We start from the raw sequence: 26518 nt of genomic DNA, 5'->3' as shown, positions 1-26518 counted from the left end.
GATACAATGGAACTGGATACACTGGAACTGGATACACTGGAACTGGATACACTAGAACTGGATACACTGGAACTGGATACAATGGAACTGGATACAATGGAACTGGATACACTGGAACTGGATACAATGGAACTGGGTACAATGGAACTGGATACACTGGAACTGGATACACTGGAACTGGATACAATGGAACTGGATACAATGGAACTGGATACACTGGAACTGGATACACTAGAACTGGATACACTGGAACTGGATACAATGGAACTGGATACACTGGAACTGGATACACTGGAACTGGATACACTAGAACTGGATACACTGGAACTGGATACAATGGAACTGGATACAATGGAACTGGATACACTAGAACTGGGTACAATGGAACTGGATACAATGGAACTGGATACACTGGAACTGGATACACTAGAACTGGATACAATGGAACTGGATACACTGGAACTGGATACAATGGAACTGGATACAATGGAACTGGATAAAATGGAATGGGATAACATGGAACTGGCTACAATGGCACTGGTTACAGTGGAACTGGCCGCAGTGGCTACAATGGAACTTGAAACAATGGAACTGGATATACTGGAACTGGATACAAAGTAACTCCCAGGAGAAGACATAATGTTACGCATCATTCTGAATATCTATTGGCAGCAGAAAGGAGCAGGTAGGTCAGTTATTGGGGATGGTCTCAGCTCCAGCAGCCGTTGATTGAATCGGGCCTCGTGCCTGTGGATAAGGAATAGTTGTGTTTAATGGAGCAGATACTTGGCTGTTAGTGTCACAGAACTGACGTCAGTCCAACTCTCTACTGACCCCCAATTCTTCATTCCAACCACTGATTTACCTTTTATTTACATTCAGTGTCTCAGTTCCCCGACAATTAACTCTGATTCCTTTGAGGTCAGGATGGAACAGACACTGGATCCAAATAGTGGACCTTGTGCAGAACACGGAGCAGCACCTGAGGGGCCCGTTCTGCATTTGCCAAGAGCCACACATTTCTCACAATTGTCTATTCTCAGACTACAAGTGAAGTGAGAGAGGGGTTGGGGCTGAAGCAGAACATTGTTCTCTAATAATAAGACTTGGCTCCCTGAGCTCTGAGCACTCGTCTCTGTTCCTTCTCCTGAACCTTCACTGATGGATCCCAAGTCTTCCCTGTTCTAATCACTCAACTGATTTGGCAACACACAGACCTGAGGCTCAGGTTATTATTGAAAACCTCTCAACTTCTTCCCAGAAAGAGACAATTCCAGCCAACAGGAGTCACGGGGAGAAACGTTAAGTGCTGAAATATTCCACCTTTATATAAACACAGAGTACAAGCTGCAATTACACTAAATATGGGAACTGTCTGTGACTTACATCACCTGCTCCATCATTTCTATTTCATTATGTACCAGTCTGTAAACATAGAATCTCAGCTTATTACAAACTCATTTCTGCCTCCCTTTATTGTTATCACTTACAGGTACCTCCTTACATTCATTTCATGCACTTACACCCCCTCCCCATTCCTTTACTGTCCTACCACCCCTGCTGGGAGTCTGTTCCCTGTATCTATCCCCCTTTCTGTAAAGTATCACTTCCTTATGTTCCCTTTCACTCTCCCTCCTATTCCTTTACTGTATTAGTCCTACCACCCCTGCTGGGAGTCTGTTCCCTGTATCTACCCCCCCTTTCTGTAAAGTGTCACTTCCTTATGTTCCCTTTCACTCTCCCTCCTATTCCTTTACTGTATTAGTCCTACCACCCCTGCTGGGAGTCTGTTCCCTGTATCTATCCCCCTTTCTGTAAAGTATCACTTCCTTATGTTCCCTTTCACTTTCCCTCCTATTCCTTTACTGTATTAGTCCTACCACCCCTGCTGGGAGTCTGTTCCCTGTATCTATCCCCCTTTCAGTAAAGTATCACTTCCTTATGTTCCCTTTCACTCTCCCTCCTATTCCTTTACTGTATTAGTCCTACCACCCCTGCTGGGAGTCTGTTCCCTGTATCTATCCCCCTTTCTGTAAAGTATCACTTCCTTATGTTCCCTTTCACTCTCCCTCCTATTCCTTTACTGTATTAGTCCTACCACCCCTGCTGGGAGTCTGTTCCCTGTATCTAACCATAGGAAGTTGCCCATCCTGATATTGCCCCTCCTACAGTATCAGTCCATAATTTATCCCCTTCATTTGCTTATAATAAGGACATTGCTGACAGTGAGACCCTTATGGGGAAAACAGCAGCAACAAGCTCTATGTTCACAGCAAGGCAAACAGTATGGCAGCTCCCAGCCATATGTGTAACTACAAATATAAAGATTACACAATAAGCTTTACTGTACGATCTATATAATAGAACAATGAACACACAATTTGTCTCCTTTGCACGGGGGAGTGTATTTCCTGGTACTCGTGTGACTGTCTCTACTTCCTTTGCACGGGGGAGTGTATTTCCTGGTACTCGTGTGACTGTCTCTACTTCCTTTGCACAGGGGAGTGTATTTCCTGGTACTCGTGTGACTGTCTCTACTTCCTTTGCACGGGGGAGTGTATTCCCTGGTACTCATGTGACTGTCTCTACTTCCTTTGCACAGGGGAGTGTATTTCCTGGTACTCGTGTGACTGTCTCTACTTCCTTTGCACGGGCGAGTGTATTTCCTGGTACTTGTGTGACTGTCTCTACTTCCTTTGCACGGGGGAGTGTATTTCCTGGTACTCGTGTGACTGTCTCTACTTCCTTTGCACGGGGGAGTGTATTTCCTGGTACTCGTGTGACTATCACTAATGTAAAAGAGATATTTATATATTTAATACCAAGTAGAAGTTCCCCTTTAATTTAATCTCTCGGGGCAGTTGTTGAGTCCATAGAGATGAGTTTGGGACAGAAGATACTTTCCCTACAGTGAGGGAGGAATATTTAGGGATAGGGAACAGTAGGAGGAGCTGATGGAGCAGTTGGTTCCTCTCTGGTGTCAGACTCAGTGTTACCAAATGATTTTCCCCCGGTTGGGTCGTTAGTACATGAGAGACTGGTGCCAAATATCCAGGAGGTGCAGCTGTTCCCAAGGACAAGGACCATGTGATTCAGGATTCTCCTAAACTTGCCACTAACTCAGTGTCGCTCCAGCTGGGTCTCTTCCCTGGACAATCCCTGCAGAATGTGACAGGGTCGGGCTTCTAATAGAGGCACAGCACCCCCTCATGGCTACAGCTCAGTTTTATCCTCATACAAGTAACATGGGGTGCAGGGTGCCTTCTCCTCTCATGTTGTTGGACTGCAACTCCCTGCATGTTATTTCCTGTGATTATATGTCGGCTAGGAGTTATAAGCTGAAGGATGCTGGGAGTTATAGTTCAGATACATCAGGGGACCTAAAGATAGTAAACATAATAGTTAAAGTTTATGAGGGAAAGACCCTGTGACCTTTGGGGGGCAGGTGTGGATGGGAATGTGATAGGGACCTTAGATTGTAAGCTCACTGGGGCAAGGACTGATGGGAATGTAATAGGGACCTTAGATTGTAAGCTCACTGGGGCAGGGACTGGTGGGAATGTGATAGGGACCTTAGATTGTAAGCTCACTGGGACAGGGACTGATGAGAATGTGATAGGGATATTAGATTGTAAGCTCACTGGGGCAAGGACTGATGGGAATGTAATAGGGACCTTAGATTGTAAGCTCACTGGGACAGGGACTGATGGGAATGTGATAGGGACCTTAGATTGTAAGCTCACTGGGACAGGGACTGATGAGAATGTGATAGGGATATTAGATTGTAAGCTCACTGGGGCAAGGACTGATGGGAATGTAATAGGGACCTTAGATTGTAAGCTCACTGGGACAGGGACTGATGGGAATGTGATAGGGACCTTAGATTGTAAGCTCACTGGGACAGGGACTGATGGGAATGTAATAGGGACCTTAGATTGTAAGCTCACTGGGACAGGGACTGATGGGAATGTGATAGGGACCTTAGATTGTAAGCTCACTGGGGCAGGGACTGATGGGAATGTGATAGGGATCTTAGATTGTAAGCTCACTGGGGCAGGAGCAGATGGGAATGTGATAGGGATCTTAGATTGTAAGCTCAATGGGGCAGGAGCAGATGGGAATGGAATCCGAAGTTGCAGAGAAAAGAGGTGGAGGTGAGTGACTAGTCGCTGGTATCTTATTTATCTCTCTATTCAGCGGTTCTGATTGGGTCTCTGTACTGACAGTTGCGCTTTGTGTCTGAGAGGGATCTGGGCTCGGCGCTGCTGGAGACCCTCAAGTTTACCTCCCCCCCCCATTTATACTTGTTCTTTATGTCCCCCCTGTTTCTCTTGCATTCTGCACCGTGACCCCACAATCTCAGATAAGGTTTTCTTATTTCTTTATAGTCTTTATAAATCACCTCTTGTTTGGGCAACTAATCTCCCCTAAATGCCTCCCGCGGGCTACAATGGAAATCACCAGCGACATGGCGCTCGGAGCGATTCGTTTTCCAAAGTCGCCCAAAGTCGCCTCACGAGATCAGAACTTGATTTGTGTCTCTGCAATAACTGCCGAGTTTCTGTTCTTTTAATAAAAACCCTTTATTTGAATTTGAGAAAATCTCCCTTGTGTGAGTCTGGGGTATTCGCTGCTCACTGGGCATGCTCAGTACCTTCCCCACTAATACAAAGATCCACATCAGGGGCCCGGAGACCCCCAAACATTCTGTGGCTTTTCTCTTATTATAGGAACATTTCTTTCCTAATTCCATTCCCTCAGTACAAAACAGGGTTAACCCTACACAAGGGTGGGGATCGTAGAAATCGGGTGTTTCACACAAGTATCAGCCACTTAATCCTGAGCCAAACTGTCAGTTACATATGGCCGGCCCCTGCAGAGCTTCATGCCCCTCCTCCTCGGAGCTCCTCATTGTGAGAGATACTCTGATTGGTCCGACAGAGAGGAACACGACTTGTGGAATTGCTTCATATTCATTTCAGAGAAGCCAAGAAATACAACATGAAATGTGATTTGGCCCAATGCTAAAAGCATGGCATTCTCTGTGCTGATTGGGTGCTGATAGAGTGTTGATTGGGTGCTGATTGGGTGCTGATAGGGCGCTGATTGGGTGCTGATCGGGTGCTGATAGGGTGCTGATTGAGTGCTGATAGGGTGCTGATTGGGTGCTGATAGGGTGTTGATTAGATGTTGATTGGGTGCTGATAGGGTGCTGATAGGGTGCTGATTGGGTGCTGATAGGGTGCTGATAGGGTGCTGATTGGGTGCTGATTGGGTGTTGATAGGGTGCTGATTGGGTGCTGATAGAGTGCTGATTGGATGCAAACATAGGATCTGACCATCTAGTTTGGTGCTTGGTCAAAGGGAGATACAAAGTCATACTACACTGTCATCATTATATGGGTCAGATCTCATGAAGGAGCAATAGTCAGAGACTCCGTTGCTATGGGTCAAGGTTCATGGACACCAATTCAGTCTTTTCCCCAATACAATGGGACAAGGAGATGTCCAACATCAGAATAGACTGGAGAGTTGGTGGGACAGGAGGGCAGAATATTCTCATTCCATCTCTGAGCCCCAACAAGTCTCCAGCCAATGAGCAGAGAGATGAACACGAATCCAAGACCAGTTTGGCCAATGGCTCATCTCACTAAAGGTCAACTTGCCCTTCAATAAATGATAAAAAACTCTCAAACATCAATTTCGCGTCTGTGAGAATTCCTTCCCACCCAGGTCAATGATTGGCTGAATCTGCCCCAGTCAGGGTTGGGGGGAGGGTTGGGTGGTGTCCCACTCGGCATCAGCAAATGGGCAGCCCCCAAGGGACATGATCAGGCCCCCCAGCCCAATGGATGAAGTTTGGCACCGAAGTAGCTCACGGACATGATCACCAGCACACGATGGGAAAAGAGATTGACTTCATTAGAATAGAAACGACCAACCGCAAATAATTCATCAGTCACACGAAAATGGTACAAATTGTCTCATAATCCTCCAATAAAATACATCAAATCCAGAAGACAACGACCTGTGCCACACACATTTGTAGCAGAGCCCACCCCCCAATGAATGGATCTATAATTGCACCCACCACAGACCCCATGATTAGAGATGCAAGTTCTGCCTCAGAGTTGGATCAGCCAATGGTCTCATCTTTCACTCAAGGATCTTAGTCCAACTGTACCTCTCATCTACCAGTACCTACTGGAATTAATATCAGTGCAGCTTTATTGAAACACACAATGGGGCAGTGGGTACAGATCAACTAACGCGTTTCATGCCTGAAAACCTCGGCCCTTCATCACGTGCCAACGAATTGAAATAGGATCACCAATATGCGTCAGAATATTAAAGGTGAAGTTAAAGTGTATACATAGTGATGAGGAATATATCAAAGTCCATTGCTCAATACATATTACTCTACTACAAATGATGACTATCTCTACCTGCTTTTCAGTTCATAGAACGGAACCATCTTGGGTCATTTGTATGAGAAGTAAAATTAGTGATGATGGAGCCATTGGAGATGGTGGAGGCCGGGATGTTGGACCTTCTCTCTATTGGGGTGATGGTGTTTTGGGAGAAGGGCAGGACCAGGGTCTGGGTGATGGAGAAACACGATAGAGCCAAGATAAACAGCTTGAATCAATTCAGTGAGGGTCAATCTGTCAGGTCTTCCAGAAACCCCAAAATCCCATTGTTTCTCTGCCGATTTGACTTTCACAGAACCAGCGGCGAGAGATTCCTGCAGCAGATTTCAACAAAATCTCCCCCCTGTATCCAATCCCTCCCAAGCCACTGATTCAATCTCTTTGTAGCAAAACCAAACTGCTGCAGTAACCATAGCAACTGGTGAGGGGGTTCCCTAGACTGACTGAAGGGGGGAGACAGACCTGCTCTACTACAAGACCACCAATCAGTTTACAAACTAAAACTTTATTGAGTTCATGTTTAAATCACAAAAAGTGAGTCAGGCCCTTCCCCAAAAGACATAGCAACCCCCCCCCCATTTCTAACATAGAACCTATGAAATACATCGTTGCACTCAAATCCGTAGCATTAAAGGGGTGCGTCGCCTTCAAATGATATTTAAAGGCACTTTGTAACTGGCTTTTCATTTGTATCACTGATTTTTAATGATTACTATTTTTAGCAGCTCTACAATTTACATTTTGGTTGCTAGGGTTCAATCTACCCTAGCAACCAGGCTGTGGTTTGCATGAGAGACTGGAATATGAACAGGAGAGGGGCCTGAATCAAAGGAGAAGGAATATAAAGGAACAATATGAGTAAAAATATAGCCAAGCAGAGGAATTGTTTCTTGGCTGACCCCAACCGCCCTATTTGTAAACTAGATAAAGCCAAAAGATGATGAAAAATCACTTAAAAAAACATAAAAAAGGAGATTTGTGTGCAGGTGGCAGTTAGCATAATGGCCACCAGGTGTCCCCCAAATCTTACAGTTCCACAAGCTCCTGTTTTTATGATTACAGAGAAAAAGAAAATCATTTATAAAAATTACAATTATATCTGCTTATAATAAACTATGGGAGAAGGACTTCTTGTCAGTCAGAGCTTTCTGGATAACGGGTTTCCAGATAAGGGATCCCATATCTGCCCCACTGGTATCATTTTCCCCCCAGGCCTGAAAGTATCTGCCTCTTCTATTTGTCATTCGCTTGTACGGGAAATATTCGCCCGCTAAGTGATGAGACGCCAGTTAAAGGGCACAGCACCCGCCGCTGGAGGGTTTGGGGGCAGGGAGGGGACACTGGCAGACTTGTCTTCTAAGAGTTACATAAAAACTGTCCCCACTTTTATTCAAGTGCAGCGAAGGGAATGAGTTCTGCTCTGTGGGAGCCATGAAATGTTAGGCTCCGCCTACTGGGTGTTGCACTGCTGCAGAAACTGTAACTTGGTTGCACTGCAAAATGTCCTATTTAAAGCAACAGAGCCAGGAATTACCCAGAAGGCACTTAGCTTAACTGGGGGATCTCATAGTACGTTTGCCCCCCCCCGGCTAAGAGAGATCAGGGGGTGCATTATCTAATTATCCCATGAGTCCAGTTCTGGGGGCCATTTCCACATTAAATATGAGTTTCTTTCTCCGTCTGGAAGGCGGCACTTTCCTCAGCGCTGGCGCCGTTGCTATAAAGCTCCTCCTCCTTCTCTTGGGGTTTGGGGGCTGCACCGGTGCCCGTGGGGAATTGTCTCTTCACCATCACAATGAAAATAAAGAAGAGGATATAGGAGGGGGCGCGTATCCCAGCGGTGAGACCCAGGAAGCTCCTCCTGCAAAGGAACAGACACCCCAGATTTTATGTGGGAGCTTCATTGGCAGCGATACAAAGTATCAGTTATGGGGAGATTTGTTATCGTCAGGGGAAGTCGTTGTCCTGCATGCACTGTCCTAAGCAAGAGGAATGCGACACGATTTTTTACTCCTCGTCACACCTCGCTCCTCCCTCCTCAGCCGTCAGCTCTTGTGCCTCACTCCTCCCTCCTTAGCCTCCGTCCTGGGTCTTAGCTTCTCCCTCCTCAGTCGTCAGCTCTTGCTCCTCACTTCTTAGGGTGCGCATATTCAGCCCTGCGCCATGATTATAGTTACTTGTTCTTGCCATTTGTTTTAGCCAATAGGTTTTTTAATTGCAGCAGTCAAATTTGAGCTACAGCAGATGGCTGAGGAGGGAGAAGCTAGGACCCAGGACGGATGGCTGAGGAGGGAGGAGCGAGGACCCAGGACGGATGGCTGAGGAGGGAGGAACAAGGACCCAGGACAGATGGCTGAGGAGGGAGGAACAAGGACCCAGGACGGATGGCTGAGGAGGGAGGAGCGAGGTGTGACGTCTGCTTTGAGGAGGGGTGAGTGGAAAAGCAGGCGATGTTGCATTCCTCTAGCATAGGAGATCACATGGCAGCCCTGGCCGCACCCCTGTGAATATGGGGGTTTCCCGAGGTCTTAAGTGAGGAATAGGGGGTTTTACCTGAAGGAGTTGGCGTCGTACAAGCGACAGGCCCCTCTCCCCCCACACTGTCTGGTCCCCCATTTCAGACACGACTTGTCGATAATTGCGCCAAAGTATATTGGGGCCGGGATCCCCGCTGAGAAGCAGAAACACTGGTTATTGAGCAGGAATTGTTACAACACAATGTGGCCCCTTCTCAGTTCTCAGGGGCCAATACAAGTTTCCCCCCACTTACCCAGTGTGCGAATGAGCAGCATATAGACCCCCACGGCCAGTGACTTCAGCTCTGGGCTCACACACCTGTAACACAAACACCGAGGGTTAAATCACATTCTGGACATTGGGCCGACCCACTGGGCTCTACAGGGTCCCCCCCGGGGTCAGTACTTACCAGAGCAGCAACACGTAGCCCGCCGAGGCCCCTAACGCAAATATAAATGTGTTGATGGCTTGTGTGATCACGTAAATCAGAAACATTTGGCTACAATCGGACCCTCGTGGGCAGGCCCCCAAATTGGCCGACGAATTTACTGCGGTGAAGAGTGCGGAGTCAATGCACGAACAGTTGTGATAGACCTGAAATGAACCCCAAATTCACATTATACAGGGAACTCTGAGTATCACTCATGTATTATAAGGGATAATGTACCCCCTACTGTAAATGATAAGGATATTAGAAGTCACTGAGGGGTTGTTCTGTGACCATATAAAGGCACAAGGCTGCAGGCTGAGTTATACAGGGAACTCTGAGTATCACTCATGTATTATAAGGGATAATGTACCCCCTACTGTAAATGATAAGGATATTAGAAGTCACTGAGGGGTTGTTCTGTGACCATATAAAGACACAAGGCTGCAGGCTGAGTTATACAGGGAACTCTGAGTATCACTCATGTATTATAAGGGATAATGTACCCCCTACTGTAAATGATAAGGATATTAGAAGTCACTGAGGGGTTGTTCTGTGACCATATAAAGACACAAGGCTGCAGGCTGAGTTATACAGGGAACTCTGAGTATCACTCATGTATTATAAGGGATAATGTACCCCCTACTGTAAATGATAAGGATATTAGAAGTCACTGAGGGGTTGTTCTGTGACCATATAAAGGCACAAGGCTGCAGGCTGAGTTATACAGGGAACTCTGAGTATCACTCATGTATTATAAGGGATAATGTACCCCCTACTGTAAATGATAAGGATATTAGAAGTCACTGAGGGGTTGTTCTGTGACCATATAAAGACACAAGGCTGCAGGCTGAGTTATACAGGGAACTCTGAGTATCACTCATGTATTATAAGGGATAATGTACCCCCTACTGTAAATGATAAGGATATTAGAAGTCACTGAGGGGTTGTTCTGTGACCATATAAAGGCACAAGGCTGCAGGCTGAGTTATACAGGGAACTCTGAGTATCACTCATGTATTATAAGGGATAATGTACCCCCTACTGTAAATGATAAGGATATTAGAAGTCACTGGGGGTTGTTCTGTGGTTGCACTGCTCACACACAATATAACAGATCTATAGAGAATGTATATGAGACTGTATTATACTCACTGTGCCCCTCCCAGTTCCAGCTGAAGCTTTGCACCCGGCTAAACAAGCGGACATGTAGGTGACGCCATTGTCTCCACACACGGGGTCCCATTGCTTTGATGAACAGTGACAGTCAGAGTTACAGGGTGAATATATTAATTTGGCTTGAAAATCATCCAGTTTTACCCTAAATGGAAGGAAATAAGAGTTTGGATGAGGAGGACAGAAGTTGCCTCATAGCGGGGTGCAAGCAGGACTGACTACCTGAAACCCCAATATTTATGGGCCCCACAAGGAAGGCTGAGTGCTTAGAGGCAATTCTGAGAACTTTGACCAACAAAATCTGGTTGTGTTAATGATTCGTCCATACACAGGACCCCCAAACCACTAAAGATTGCCCTGAAACGACATCATTTATACCATCTTTTTGCACATGTGAGAAATGAATGTCAGCTCTAATACACAATCTCTAATAAAAATCCTTTTTATTCACTCCTCGGGGGAGGGGCTACTCGGGGGAGGGAATGAGCAACATGGGGGTTTCTGCTTCACTGGCTTAACCCAAATGACAGCAGATTTGTGCCAATCATAAATCTCTCGGTACCACAATGGCTTCCCTTCTGTAACACCATGGTTTATGGGGATGTGATTCTGAGCTGAAACGGATGGATTTTTTATCTTTAAATCTCAGTTTAGAAAGTAGGAACTCACCCGTCATACGTCACTGTTATTCCTGCAACATCGTTGTTCTTGCAGCCAATGAAAAAGGCAGAAAGGGACAGGAAAAATGCCAGGAGGGAGGTGCAATATGCCATCTTAGATGCCCCAAATAGCCCAAGCTTGTACCTCTTCATTATCAGCCCACCTAAGAACATCCCCAGTGCTGCTGCTGGTAATGTAGCGATGCCTACAAGAGAATTCATGTATTCATGAGATAAGTGATATTGGTCCCATGACTGTTGCATTATTGAGAAATGAAGAATTGAAGAACTGGTGAGTCGTGGGCCTGGAGCTAGGGTCTCCACAGTGGGTTGTGTCAGTAGAAACAATATGTCATGGCACTTGGGTTTAGCCATTCACTCACCAGTGACAAAGTTGGCCTTGGCGATGGACTGGCCATACTGCTGCTCCATGTACTTGGGTTTGTATGTAATGAAACCAATAAAACTGTTGGTCTGCATGAGGGTGAGACACATAAATATGACGAATAATCGGTTGAAACACAATTTCTTCAGGGCGGCAAAGAAACCTTCAATGAGAAATGAATGAGAAAATGGGAAAGTCTTTATTTGTTCACTGGCAACATCCAACTGTTCTTCAATCTCAAACCAAAGAACCAGTGACTCACCTTTCAATGTTGGCTTTTCCTTCCGTTTGTCTTCTTTCCCTTCCCCTTCCTTCGTTTGGGGGTTCTGCTCCTCTGACTTGTCTTCTTTCAGAATCTTGGGTAGGAAAAAGAAGGGGATGGCAGACATGAGTGTGATGATTCCGGCAAGAAGAAAACCGATCCACCAGGCGCCAACCCAACGTGTATCCTGTGGTGTAATGGTTATTGTATCTGGAACAGAAACTTGTGTCAAGTAGCAACCGCCTAAAACTCACATCATCAACCCCAATAGGACTCAAATACAATGTAGGGAAACTCCAGAAACTATCATTTCATCTTCTGTACCCCCCTTCCCACCCAGTTTTATCTGCACATTCCAAAAAGATTTGAGTTTTGTGTTAGAAGAAGAAGATGAAGAGGAAAGAAGAAAGGAAGAGGAACAACTAAGAAAAAATGAGAAGAAGAAGAGGAAAGAAGAACAAATCAAGAAAGAAGGAGAAAGAAGAAAGAGAAAGATGCAAGAAGAAAGTACAAGAGAAGGAAGAAAGAAGGAGAAGAAGGAATACAAAAGAAGAAACAATATTAAAATATGAGATTAAATAAGAAGAAAGAAGATGAAAGAGTAAAAAGAAGAAAGAACAAAAAAGGGAAGAGGAGCAAAAGAGAAAGAACTAAACAAGTTGTGATAGAAGGAATTATATTATGAGATTTACTTCAGTAGAACATTTCCTTCCAAACGGGTTAATATATGGCCAAACCATTAGCAAATTAGGGTTTACATTACAGTTGGTCTTTGTCCATTCATAATTAACTAAGAAGAACAAGAACAAGAAGAAAAGAGAATAGTAGAAGAAGAAGAAAGGTGAAGTGAACACGTTCCAATGAATGATCCACAGAAAGAATCACATTATGAGATTTTTCGTACCTGTATCTACGAAGCCAACGTCGACATAGAGTCTGGCGAGATATGAGCCCAACATGAAGCCGGTCATAAGGCCAAATATGGCTACGGTGTGTAAACAAGCTGCCGACAAAAAGGCCAGTTATCTCACTTCTTCTACTTTAAGGGAAGAACAGGTTGTAATGGGGCCCTTACAGAGCAATTCTTTATTTCACGGCAAATGGAACGAAAACTACCCAATGCATAGGCCTGATTCACCCAAGGTCCATATCTGCTTATTTATCAGTGTTGTAGAAAAGGGTCCATTCAAATGAATTTGCGAATGACACTGGGTACGTGTTGGTGTTAATACTCCTTGAAGTCCAGTTGACTGAATTGAGTGATAATATCAGGCTTGGATTTATCAAGGCTATTTATGTATTTGCAATGGACAATTGCCAGAATGCTACTGTCAGTATTAGGCTGCTCCATCAGATTGGGCACTTCTCCAATATATCTCATGTGCCATAAGCAGTAATAGTGCACAGGGGTATCATTGCCTGCCCAACGCCCTGGTGGCATGGGCCCTGCTAACCAAGGACAACAGGGCACCCATTTTTTTAATGGTTGTCCACCCCAGTCATATCTCAATATACCCACCCTTCCCTAAACCTCGCTCCCACCTTGGCAAATCCCACCCCTTTCAGGGCATACAGATCTGGGACACCAGGAGGAATGTGTCTGTGCCCCCCAGCCCTCCAGTGATGACCCCAATAGTTGGCTATAAGAACTTACCAATATACAGGGGAGTGTTTTCTGGCCTAGAATAATCATCCAGGTAGGAAATTCCGAGTGGAGTTATTGGAGTTTCCCCGATTCCCCGTAAAATATTTCCCACCAGTAGGAAAATCCACATGTGGGAACCATTTTCTGTTACACAATCTGAAAAGGAAATAACAGGAAAAAATATCAGTTTGGTGGAAAAATTTAAACATAAAGGGTAAGTAACATTTTCATTTCAGGAAGCCACTTAGCATCAGTCTGAGCCTGAGTGGAAGAGAGGGGGATTCTGGGTGAGACTGAGCTGGAGTCACATGACATTAAGTTGGTTATAAATATAGTAATTCTAAACCAACCCATCCATAGGAATTTCACATAGAAACGTAGAATGACAGATATCCCTTGATGCCATGAAAATGGGAGTTGTATGAGGACACAAATGTCCACCCATAGACAGATTCAATCTGAAATGCTTTACGTTAAACATCACTACATGTGCCAGGCTGCTGGATTGTACCTGGATTAGGGGTGTCAACCACTGATTGATTAGCCAGACAGGGAGACATGCTGAAAGTAGTGTTGCTCTGAAGTGAGGTAGGGCCTCTCGCTGTCTCATACTTGTACCTGTGCAACAAAATCAATATAATCACTTATATTAGTAATTAGTATGGTTCATATAGTAGAGTTGTGAGAGTTACCTGTACAGGTAGTAGAGTTGTGTAAGTTACCTGTACATGTAGTAGAGCTGTGAGGGTTACCTGTATATGTAGTAGACTTGTAGAAGTTATCTGTACATGTAGTAGAGCTGTGAGGGTTACCTGTACATGTAGTAGAGCTGTGAGGGTTACCTGTATATGTAGTAGAGCTGTGAGGGTTATCTGTACATGTAGTAGAGCTGTGAGGGTTACCTGTACAGGTAGTAGAGCTGTGAGGGTTACCTGTATATGTAGTAGACTTGTAGAAGTTATCTGTACATGTAGTAGAGCTGTGAGGGTTACCTGTATATGTAGTAGAGCTGTGAGGGTTATCTGTACATGTAGTAGAGCCGTGAGGGTTACCTGTACAGGTAGTAGAGCTGTGAGGGTTACCTGTACATGTAGTAGAGCTGTGAGGGTTACCTGTATATGTAGTAGAGCTGTGAGGGTTATCTGTACATGTAGTAGAGCTGTGAGGGTTACCTGTACAGGTAGTAGACTTGTAGAATTTATCTGTATATGTAGTAGAGCTGTGAGGGTTACCTGTACAGGTAGTAGAGTTGTGAGAGTTACCTGTACATGTAGTAGAGCTGTGAGGGTTACCTTTACAAACAGTAGAATCATAAAGGTTTCATGTAGATATTAGGGAATTGTGAGGGTCTAGCTATGACCTGTTAGGTAGGTAGATGTAGAATGTTACATACAGTCCCATAAAGAAGTGCGGCATTGCACTGAGGAAACTCCCGATGGACATTAAGATACAGCCGGCTGCAATGATTCTTGGCCTGTGAAACTGTGCTCCAAAGTAACTAACGAAGGCGATCACCAATAAATTGCCTACAACCAAAAATTCCCATCAGTGCATGGCAGTTACAACAAAGCACAGAAAAGACTCAAACGTTTGTAGTTACCAATCTCAAAGCTTCCATCGATCATCCCCACGGTGGACGACGAGATGTCAAACCTCCTCTCAATCTGCGTGATGGAGCTTTTCATATAACTCCCTGAGAAAGCTTTGGCAAAGTAGCTGAAGCACAGGGTCACCAGGAACACCTGCCAGGAGAAACATCTACTGGTGAGTAGACAATTCTGACTTTATTATGTTTCCATGGCTACATTGACAACTGGTTCCATGGATATGTTTTACTCTTAATAGTCAATTCCAATGGAAACCACCAAAGGTTTTTCAAGAAACAATGATTGCTCCTTCAGCTGTTCTGTTAAAGGGGTCCATAGAAACCATCAGAACATTTTCTCCAATGTTTTTCCTCATCATGAAATGTTTATTTTGAGGGGAAATTTTTTTTTGGTCTTTGCTTCTATTTATGAAGTATTTTTTAGTGAAACTTTGGATGAAAATGTTGACAAGACCATTGGCCAAGTGTAGGATGGATCGAATATCTTCATCCAAATTTTCACTGAAAGAAATGTATGAATAGGAGGACATGAAATTACACTTTTTACATCAAAATGAGAATTTTAGAAACATTGGAGAAATGTCCCAGTTCTGGTGGTTGACGCTGGGTTCCATTTTGCTGAAGAGCTGAAGGTGGAACACTCATTCCTCCCAACAATAAATATTTTAAGGTTTTTTAAATTCCACTGAAAGAAAAAAGGGTATGGAAATAGAAGGATATTTTGAGAATTCCTTTCATTATTCTGATAAAAAGATCTTCAGTCTCGTGTAGAACATCTTTGACTTGGTCAAGAGTGAGACAGTAGGAAACAGGGTAAACGTTTTCAAGCAAATTTGTACTGAAAGAAAAGGAAATGAGAATCAACCTTTTTCATCAGAATTTGAATATGAAGAGGAGAAAGGTCGTCTTGGTGGTAGGGTTTGTGGTTGAGCTTTGGGTGGTTTCCATTAGAATTGTCTATTTTTGGAAAACCAGATGATTTCTCTATCCACAAGGAAAAGGTTCAGGGAGAGATAAAGGTTGTGAGATCCAATAGCACCAGATTCTGATTTTCTAGAATTTTGACTGGAGATTTTGTCTGTACAAGTGTCGGGGGTTTAACATTATATTGACCGTTCAGGGATGAAACGTTTCCGGTGATTAAATATTACCCAGAGCACAATCCCTGCTGCCCCCTCCTATCTAACTCAAACAGCCCTCTGAACCCCAGCCAAGGTCACAGTGGGATTTGGCATCAGGTCGGGCACAGACTTCTGGCAGAGACAGATGGAATATGGATCCGATGGTCAATAAGACACAATGTACAAGGGATGAGACAGGAAACCTGACTTCCTTTTAGTCTCGATCCGTATCCCCATTGATAGAAGGGAAAAGACGTGGAATAAAATCGATACCAATGATATCGCCAATAATAATAATTTCCTCTCTATCAATGGAACGTGCGCGGAGACATCCCATTGAGAAATCATAGGGGAGGAGCCTCGTGTTACCTTCAGGTTGGCGCAACGGGAAACCTTTGTGGGAGGAATTTCCCCTCCGCCATTGCTGATCAGAACCTGAGGTGGATCCATGTTTGATTTGTTGGAGTCATTCGACTCCTTCTCCGACGTCATGGTCCGCGATGAGAGGGGTGACCTGTGAGGGTGAAAGGGTTAAATGTTACAGTTGCCCCTCTGTTAGAAAACTGACTGCACACAATCTCCCCCCTCTGCTCTAGGTACCGACCCAGAAATAAATGGTTCTGTTGGACAGAGACAGATAGAAATACACCTAATTTGCCACATTTACTGGTACTAACGCCTTGTAGACCCCCAATAACCCATTAGTGGGGCACACAAACCTTTGTTTTATCTGGGGCCCAGTGGAAGTGGTGTATTTGGGCCTCTACAAAGTAGTGGGGGTTTTAGAACCAAATCATTTATGGGGGATCAGTGGCTGAGAGTGGCAGGAACATGGAGTGGAGGCAACTGAAGTCATTACCTGCCCCACACTAGGAGCCACCGCTGGGCCCTTTGGTAGGACTGGAGCCACAATAAGTAATGATTAACCTGTGAGTTTCCAGAGCAAATACAGAACCTAAGCCCCCCTCCCAACCCAAGGCCTTCTGCAGGGGGGAGGGGGGAATGTGCAAGTCATACCCCCCCCCCAGTGCCATTTTCTCTGGCCCATCACTCGTAGTCCCAGAGTTGCTCAGTTTCATTATTTTTATTTGGGCAACAGCACTTAGAATAGTGGCAGGGGAGCAGGGAGTAGCAGGGAGCAGGGAGTAGCAGGGGAGCAGGGAATAGCAGGTGCCTAAACATGATGACTTGCAAATAGACTGCAGCAAATATTACAGACTTTATTGGTGTTCCCTGGTCACTGATTGGATGGTTCCTACACTCAGTCTGACAACTCGTTCCTCTATAGGCTCATGCTGCACCCCAAGTTTTGTTGTCTGGTGACCCAATAACCTCAACCAGAGCTTCTACTCAACGACCTGATCAATTTGCCCTCTTTGACTTGCCCAAAATCCAATGCCCAGGCTCCACTCCCAATACAAGTGATATTCGTTGTAGCCAATGGGGGGCATCAAGCATTTTGGCACCAGGTATGGGGGGGTCTTAAAAACCATCAGGAATATTGTCTGAAATCTCCTCATGAGCCAATGGCTTTGGGATTATTGGGCAGGTGGTGTTTCTCTGCCAACAAATCCACTAGATCAACACCTGGAACTCAGCAAATGGGCATTTTGGGCCAAAAACCATGAGCAGATATTGGGCCTTAGAGCACTGCCCCCATTCTCTGCTTATAACAATATCACCTAATTAATTCTACCCCTCGTTCAGAACAAAGAGCCTTTTTATGTAACAAGCAACTCATTCAAAGTTCTCTCATTGTGACGGAATCTCCTTTCCCCCCACTTAGTGATAAGATTTACAGTTACACAGATATAACAGGGGCCCCCAATACATTATATTATATAGATGTGACAGAGCCCCCCCCCATACATTATACTACACAGATACAACAGGGAGGGGCCGATACATTGGGATTATATAAATCCTAATCTCTTGTGGGAGGGAAGGAATTTGTGCTCAAGTTACTGAGAGAAATTCCTTCGATAGTAACTGGGGGGGGTGAATAAAGGGCAAATTACCTTTTATTTCTCTCTTTCTACAGATTTCTGGGGGTCGCTGTGGATGTGATTTTGGGGCAACTGATACAAAAGCACATTTTATAGGGTAAAGCCCACTGGCCCTACACAAAGTGCCCCCAGAGGAACAAACTGTTGCTCTTAACCCCCAGTCCCATCTCATAAACACAAGTACAGATATCAGGGCCCCCCCTGCCAACCCCAAGGAAAGTTTGCCCAGACCCCTGCCAGTCTCTCCCCAAAATAACTGTAATTATATTATTACTATTTCCTACCTCTCAGTTCATTTATCTGTATAATAAAATCTAATTGGAGCCGCTTACCTCGAGTCTCAGTCGGTAACTACAGTGCAGCCCACGGGAGTCTCAGTCAGTAACTACAGTGCAGCCCCACGGGAGTCTCAGCTGTGAAACTTTTGCCCAAACTCCCTATAGCTTGACTGGAAGGGGCAGGCCATCCACCCCCCAAAGCAAAGACTGGAGGCAGAGCTTGGTTTACCTTCCCACTTTCTCACCTGCCAGCTCAGGGATTGCAAACTCTTTGTTTACTGATTGATTGGTGGGGAGGAAAGGAGATTTCACCATCAGCGTAAGAAGGGGTTCTTTACTGTAAGGGCAGTCAAGTTATGGGATTCCCTACCAAGAGAGGGGGAATGAGTGATTCATTGGTGGGGAGGAAAGGAGATTTCACCATCAGCATAGGAAGGGGTTCTTTACTGTAAGGACAGTCAGGTTATGGGATTCCCCTGGGGGAGTGGAACTGATTGCTGGTAATTAAACTCAATTAGCAAATGTGTCACTGTGTGTAAATGCAACACTCACATCTCCCTGGGAAACAAGATTGTATCACGTCACTGTGTTTTCCTCCATGGCTGAACTGCTACTTTCTTGCTGGAGTCAGAGGCAGCAGTGCAGAGAAAGGGACAGACACAATGACAGTTACACAGAACTATAAACCCAGTGAGAATGAGGAATGAATGGATATTGGGAAGTTGTATCAGGAGTCAGAAGCAGCAGTGCAACAGAACTATAAACCCAGTGAGAATGAGGAATGAATGGATATTGGGAAGTTGTATCAGGAGTCAGAAGCAGCAGTGCAGAGAAGGGGACAGACACAATGACAGTTACACAGAACTATAAACCCAGTGACAATGAGGAATGAATGGATATTGGGAAGTTGTATCAGGAGTCAGAGGCAGCAGTGCAGAGAAAGGGACAGACACAATGACAGTTACACAGAACTATAAACCCAGTGAGAATGAGGAATGAATGGATATTGGGAAGTTGTATCAGGAGTCAGAAGCAGCAGTGCAGAGAAGAGAAAGGGACAGACACAATGACAGTTACACAGAACTATAAACCCAGTGAGGATGAAGAATGAATGGATATTGGGAAGTTGTATCAGGAGTCAGAAGCAGCAGTGCAGAGAAAGGGACAGACACAATGACAGTTACACAGAACTATAAACCCAGTGAGAATGAGGAATGAATGGATATTGGGAAGTTGTATCAGGAGTCAGAAGCAGCAGTGCAGAGAAAGGGACAGACACAATGACAGTTACACAGAACTATAAACCCAGTGAGAATGAGAAATGAATGGATATTGGGAAGTTGTATCAGGAGTCAGAGGCAGCAGTGCAGAGAAAGGGACAGACACAATGACAGTTACACAGAACTATAAACCCAGTGAGAATGAGGAATGAATGGATATTGGGAAGTTGTATCAGGAGTCAGAAGCAGCAGTGCAGAGAAGAGAAAGGGACAGACACAATGACAGTTACACAGAACTATAAACCCAGTGAGAATGAGGAATGAATGGAAATTGGGAAGTTGTATCAGGAGTCAGAGGCAGCAGTGCAGAGAAGAGAAAGGGACAGACACAATGACAGTTACACAGAACTATAAACCCAGTGAGAATGAGGAATGAATGGATATTGGGAAGTTGTATCAGGAGTCAGAAGCAGCAGTGCAGAGAAGAGAAAGGGACAGACACAATGACAGTTACACAGAACTATAAACCCAGTGAGAATGAGGAATGAATGGAAATTGGGAAGTTGTATCAGGAGTCAGAGGCAGCAGTGCAGAGAAGAGAAAGGGACAGACACAATGACAGTTACACAGAACTATAAACCCAGTGAGAATGAGGAATGAATGGATATTGGGAAGTTGTATCAGGAGTCAGAGGCAGCAGTGCAGAGAAAGGGACAGACACAATGACAGTTACACAGAACTATAAACCCAGTGAGAATGAGGAATGAATGGATATTGGGAAGTTGTATCAGGAGTCAGAAGCAGCAGTGCAGAGAAAGGGACAGACACAATGACAGTTACACAGAACTATAAACCCAGTGAGAATGAGGAATGAATGGATATTGGGAAGTTGTATCAGGAGTCAGAAGCAGCAGTGCAGAGAAGAGAAAGGGACAGACACAATGACAGTTACACAGAACTATAAACCCAGTGAGGATGAAGAATGAATGGATATTGGGAAGTTGTATCAGGAGTCAGAAGCAGCAGTGCAGAGAAAGGGACAGACACAATGACAGTTACACAGAACTATAAACCCAGTGAGAATGAGGAATGAATGGATATTGGGAAGTTGTATCAGGAGTCAGAAGCAGCAGTGCAGAGAAAGGGACAGACACAATGACAGTTACACAGAACTATAAACCCAGTGAGAATGAGGAATGAATGGATATTGGGAAGTTGTATCAGGAGTCAGAGGCAGCAGTGCAGAGAAAGGGACAGACACAATGACAGTTACACAGAACTATAAACCCAGTGAGAATGAGGAATGAATGGATATTGGGAAGTTGTATCAGGAGTCAGAAGCAGCAGTGCAGAGAAGAGAAAGGGACAGACACAATGACAGTTACACAGAACTATAAACCCAGTGAGAATGAGGAATGAATGGAAATTGGGAAGTTGTATCAGGAGTCAGAGGCAGCAGTGCAGAGAAGAGAAAGGGACAGACACAATGACAGTTACACAGAACTATAAACCCAGTGAGAATGAGGAATGAATGGATATTGGGAAGTTGTATCAGGAGTCAGAAGCAGCAGTGCAGAGAAGAGAAAGGGACAGACACAATGACAGTTACACAGAACTATAAACCCAGTGAGAATGAGGAATGAATGGAAATTGGGAAGTTGTATCAGGAGTCAGAGGCAGCAGTGCAGAGAAGAGAAAGGGACAGACACAATGACAGTTACACAGAACTATAAACCCAGTGAGAATGAGGAATGAATGGATATTGGGAAGTTGTATCAGGAGTCAGAAGCAGCAGTGCAGAGAAGAGAAAGGGACAGACACAATGACAGTTACACAGAACTATAACCCAGTGAGAATGAGGAATGAATGGAAATTGGGAAGTTGTATCAGGAGTCAGAGGCAGCAGTGCAGAGAAGAGAAAGGGACAGACACAATGACAGTTACACAGAACTATAAACCCAGTGAGAATGAGGAATGAATGGATATTGGGAAGTTGTATCAGGAGTCAGAGGCAGCAGTGCAGAGAAGAGAAAGGGACAGACAGACACAAAGGATATTGGGGGAGCAGGTAATGTACAATCTGCACAGGGGGTGGTGGGGAATAAATAGTCGTTGCACAACCCTCCCACTCATTCCACCCCTGCCCAGGTTAATCACTAAGCTCAGCCAATAGGGAGGAGGGGGCAATGGAAGAGCCGTTACCCCATCAGTGTCAGTATTTTGGGTCAGTGCTGAAGCCAATGGTTATGAATCAGTTCTGTGGCTCAGCCCAGTGGTCCTCAGGTTGGTGGTGTAAGAGGCAGAGACCCGGTGGTGCAAGTAAGTGTGAGTTGTAAGTGTGAGTAAGCACTCATTCTGTGCAGCACCAGTGATGAACATTGGCACAAATGTGGCTCCCGCTCCTTTAATGGCTAAATATATCAGAATGGGGCTTTCTGGTTCCTGGGGCAAGTGGCCCTAATACCAACACAAAAGCCTTAGTTGAACCAAATGGCACCTTTATCTATTCCCACAGGAGCTGATTGGAGTAAGAGAAGCCAAATAAACATTCCCCTCTAATCCGCCCCCCCCTCATGTTTATGGAATCCCAGTGACAAGTCAATAAACTGGTATCACGGGGCACAGAGTCCAATGGGCCAAAGTTGAATCTCCTGGCACCACCTTTGTGCGTCTCTGTCTGTGGCCCCCACTCACTCCAACAATATGGGACCCCTGTCTGCACATTCTGGGTCCAACTGACCCAAATGAACATGGGATGTGCCCACATGCCCAACCCCTAAACAACTGATCTCATTGCTATGGTATCACTTGCCCTAGCAACCAAACAGGCATGGGCATCTGAATTTCTCCCAGAAAAAACAAAATGCCAATAATTTTAAATATTGTATCATTTTGTCATTATTGGATAGGCAGAGTTTGTTATAGAAAGGGAGGAGCTAAGCGCTAGAAAACGATTCTAGTACAAACAAGATGAAAATGAATTGGGAAAAAAATAGAAATAAGTAGAAAAATGGAGCAACATATTGATATTTACAGCACAAAGAACATAATGTCATGGTTCCAGTAGGAGAGAGGCTTGAGAAAGAGGTACCAACACACTGTCCTCTGCCCCACCCCCATGGGGATAAGGGAGGAGTTGCCAAAAAATGCAGTCATTGGCTCAAGTGGCTTCAAGAGCCCAAGTGGCTTCCAGAGCAGCCACACACCATAAAGGGAGGACCAACGGGATTAGGATCCAATTGAGGTCCATGTGGATCCAAGGAGAGGAGTGAGGAGAACCTTTCCTTATTTGTATCACCTTTATAGGCTGACGTTTCCCACTGGGTTATAAAGCCCAACCTGGGCAGGTGCTGATCCAAACCCAACTACAGACCAGTCCCATGAGATGTAGAATGTTCTGATCATTGTGTCAGGCCAGGGAAGTGGATCCACCATCTCACATTGAAGGAACCTTTGGTTATTGGAGGATGTTTCTCACTGAGTGAATAGTTCAACTAAACAGAATGGGACTTTCCATTTCTGAAGTCCTTCCCTTTAGAGTCAGTTCTCCTTTTGGCCCAGTATGTCGTTTGCAACAAAATTACTGAGAAGATTCCCATTTTGGGGCAAAGCTGAACCTGTGCATCGATCTTCCATCGAAGATGCCAAGCTAGATACTGTTTATCTGCAAAAGAGTCAACATGAGGGTCTGAGGGCAAAGGTGAGAGAAGCACCGGGGCCACTGGGACTTCTAGAACCAACGGCTCTGGTCCTGAATGGAACAAGTAAGTACAAAAGGCAAACTTGATCAATAAAAGTAAATTTGAGGAGAGAGAGCAGAGTCACAATCTAAGGGAGAATCAAGCAGATCATCAGAGGAACATCAGCAAGAGAAGGAAGAGGACACATAAAAAGAAAAAGGAAGAAGTATGAAGAATATAAAGAATAAAAAAGAAGGAAGAAAACCTATAAGAAAGAAGAAGGAAGCGATGGAATAAGAATAAGGAAGAGAAGAAAAGATGAAAGTCAGTGGGAAGATTTTTAAAAGGAAGATAGTGAGGAATATAGAGAAAGTGGAAGGGTGTGAGAGGAAAAAGAAGAAAGTGGGGGGGGCCGGTTGGGAATAGAAAAAAGGATTCATTAATGTTTCATGGAGAAATAAGGGAGTGACATATGGGTACAATGGAGAGAGTGTGAAGCAAGAGTAGGGAGAAGGAGCTGTTTGACCATACCCTGTGTAGTAGAGTTCATTTAAGGTTTCTACTCCTCTGAGTTACTCTCCACTTACAAGAAATGTCCGTATTGTAGAACCTACAGGCCCCTCTCCTGGTGCAGTTCTTGCTGCTCCATTTGAGGCAGACGGTGTCTATCAAAGCATCAAGTACAGGAGCGCCGGGATCCCCATTTAATGATGTAAACACAGGGAGAATTTTCTGATATTTCAGTGTTTATACATTGTGTTTCCTTTACACAAACACACAACAACCTTGTGGCTCCACAAAGTCCATGTTGTACACTGGTACATTGGACTTTGCTCTGTGAAAAGAACTGGTCTCACCTTGCCTGGGGGAGTGTATTTCCTGGTACTTGTGTGACTGTCTCTACTTCCTTTGCACGGGCGAGTGTATTTCCTGGTACTCGTGTGACTGTCTCTACTTCCTTTGCACGGGGGAGTGTATTTCCTGGTACTTTGTGACTGTCTCTACTTCCTTTGCACAGGGGAGTGTATTTCCTGGTACTTGTGTGACTGTCTCTACTTCCTTTGCACGGGGGAGTGTATTTCCTGGTACTCGTGTGACTGTCTCTACTTCCTTTGCACGGGGGAGTGTATTTCCTGGTACTTGTGTGATTGTCTCTACTTCCTTTGCACGGGGGAGTGTATTTCCTGGTACTTGTGTGATTCTTTCTACTTCCTTTGCACGGGGGAGTGTATTTCCTGGTACTCATGTGACTGTCTCTACTTCCTTTGCACGGGGGAGTGTATTTCCTGGTACCCGACTGTCTCTACTTCCTTTGCACAGGGGAGTGTATTTCCTGGTACTTGTGTGATTGTCTCTACTTCCTTTGCACGGGGGAGTGTATTTCCTGGTACTCGTGTGACTGTCTCTACTTCCTTTGCACAGGAGAGTGTATTTCCTGGTACTCATGTGACTGTCTCTACTTCCTTTGCACTGGGGAGTGTATTTCCTGGTACTCGTGTGACTGTCTCTACTTCCTTTGCACGGGGAAGTGTATTTCCTGGTACTCGTGTGACTGTCTCTACTTCCTTTGCACGGGGGAGTGTATTTCCTGGTACTCGTGTGACTGTCTCTACTTCCTTTGCACAGGGGAGTGTATTTCCTGGTACTCATGTGACTGTCTCTACTTCCTTTGCATGGGGATTGTATTTATTTTCCTGGTACCCGACTGTCTCTACTTCCTTTGCACAGGGGAGTGTATTTCCTGGTACTTGTGTGATTGTCTCTACTTCCTTTGCACGGGGGAGTGTATTTCCTGGTACTCGTGTGACTGTCTCTACTTCCTTTGCACGGGGGAGTGTATTTCCTGGTACTCGTGTGACTGTCTCTACTTCCTTTGCACAGGGGAGTGTATTTCCTGGTACTCATGTGACTGTCTCTACTTCCTTTGCATGGGGAGTGTATTTCCTGGTACCCGACTGTCTCTACTTCCTTTGAACAGGGGAGTGTATTTCCTGGTACTTGTGTGATTGTCTCTACTTCCTTTGCACGGAGGAGTGTATTTCCTGGTACTCGTGTGACTGTCTATACTTCCTTTGTACGGGGGAGTGTGTTTCCTGTTACTCATGTGACTGTATCTACTTCCTTTGCACGGGGAGTGTATTTCCTGGTACTCGTGTGACTGTCTCTACTTCCTTTTCACGGGGGAGTGTATTTCCTGGTACTCGTGTGACTGTCTCTACTTCCTTTGCACGGGGGAGTGTATTTCCTGGTACTCGTGTGACTGTCTCTACTTCCTTTGCACGGGGGAGTGTATTTCCTGGTACTCGTGTGACTGTCTCTACTTCCTTTGCACAGGGGAGTGTATTTCCTGGTACTCATGTGACTGTCTCTACTTCCTTTGCATGGGGAGTGTATTTCCTGGTACCCGACTGTCTCTACTTCCTTTGCACAGGGGAGTGTATTTCCTGGTACTTGTGTGATTGTCTCTACTTCCTTTGCACGGGGGAGTGTATTTCCTGGTACTCGTGTGACTGTCTATACTTCCTTTGTACGGGGGAGTGTGTTTCCTGTTACTCGTGTGACTGTATCTACTTCCTTTGCACGGGGAGTGTATTTCCTGGTATTCGTGTGACTGTCTCTACTTCCTTTTCACGGGGGAGTGTATTTCCTGGTACTCGTGTGACTGTCTCTACTTCCTTTGCACGGGGGAGTGTATTTCCTGGTACTCGTGTGACTGTCTCTACTTCCTTTGCACGGGGGAGTGTATTTCCTGGTACTCGTGTGACTGTCTCTACTTCCTTTGCACGGGGGAATGTATTTCCTGGTACTCGTGTGACTGTCTCTACTTCCTTTGCACAGGGGAGTGTATTTCCTGGCTGGGTGAGTTGGCAGTTGGAATGTAGTGGGAGCCTTAGTGAACCTTAGTATGTCCAACACACTGGGGTTCGTTTGTGGGGTGCAGCAGGGATCATTTGGGTTAAGGGGAACAGGCTGGCACAGGAGGCCCATAGGGTTCTTTGGGGGATTTGACGGCTGGTCATTAGGAGATAATTAGGCCTAATATATGCGCATCTCATTGTGACATCATACAGGACATGGATTAAAGAAACAGCAGAACCAATTCAG

The 26518-nt window shown here is 45.1% G+C and overlaps 1 protein-coding gene across 2 annotated transcripts; it reads right to left on the bottom strand.

The window, feature by feature from the left end:
- Positions 1-6920: 6920 nt before the first annotated feature.
- Positions 6921-18740, bottom strand: slco1b3.S (solute carrier organic anion transporter family member 1B3 S homeolog). 2 transcript variants are annotated; one of them, XM_018254719.2, is made up of 15 exons: positions 18568-18734; positions 16599-16743; positions 15103-15244; positions 14896-15028; positions 14014-14120; positions 13512-13658; positions 12762-12860; positions 11858-12067; positions 11594-11758; positions 11221-11416; positions 10531-10696; positions 9358-9542; positions 9202-9266; positions 8985-9102; positions 6921-8292 (listed from the first exon to the last, which is right to left on the bottom strand). In XM_018254719.2, the coding sequence occupies exons 2-15, from the start codon at positions 16719-16721 to the stop codon at positions 8088-8090; spliced, it is 2061 nt and encodes a 686-aa protein (XP_018110208.1). In that variant the 5' UTR covers positions 16722-16743; positions 18568-18734; the 3' UTR covers positions 6921-8087. The 2 variants fall into 2 exon arrangements, with proteins under 2 accessions (XP_018110208.1, XP_041443773.1); XM_041587839.1 differs by having other exon boundaries at positions 11594-12067; positions 18568-18740.
- Between the last annotated feature and the right edge of the window lie 7778 nt (positions 18741-26518).

This window comes from Xenopus laevis, chromosome 3S, assembly GCF_017654675.1.
Source record: "Xenopus laevis strain J_2021 chromosome 3S, Xenopus_laevis_v10.1, whole genome shotgun sequence".
Taxonomy (NCBI): Eukaryota; Metazoa; Chordata; class Amphibia; order Anura; family Pipidae; genus Xenopus; species Xenopus laevis.
The sequence above is the reverse complement of the archived record's forward strand: the minus strand, read 5'-3'. Positions and strand labels throughout refer to the sequence as shown.

Bases quoted from the DNA above. Each gene is read 5' to 3' on its own strand.
- slco1b3.S (XM_041587839.1), bottom strand. From the start codon at position 16,721: ATGACGTCGGAGAAGGAGTCGAATGACTCCAACAAATCAAACATGGAT. The intron at 13,659-14,013 runs GTACAATCCAGC...TTTCCTTTTCAG, and splicing joins GGTTGACACCCCTAATCCAG to ATTGTGTAACAGAAAATGGT. The intron at 10,697-11,220 runs GTGAGTTCCTAC...CCTTCCATTTAG, and splicing joins ATAACAGTGACGTATGACGG to GGTAAAACTGGATGATTTTC.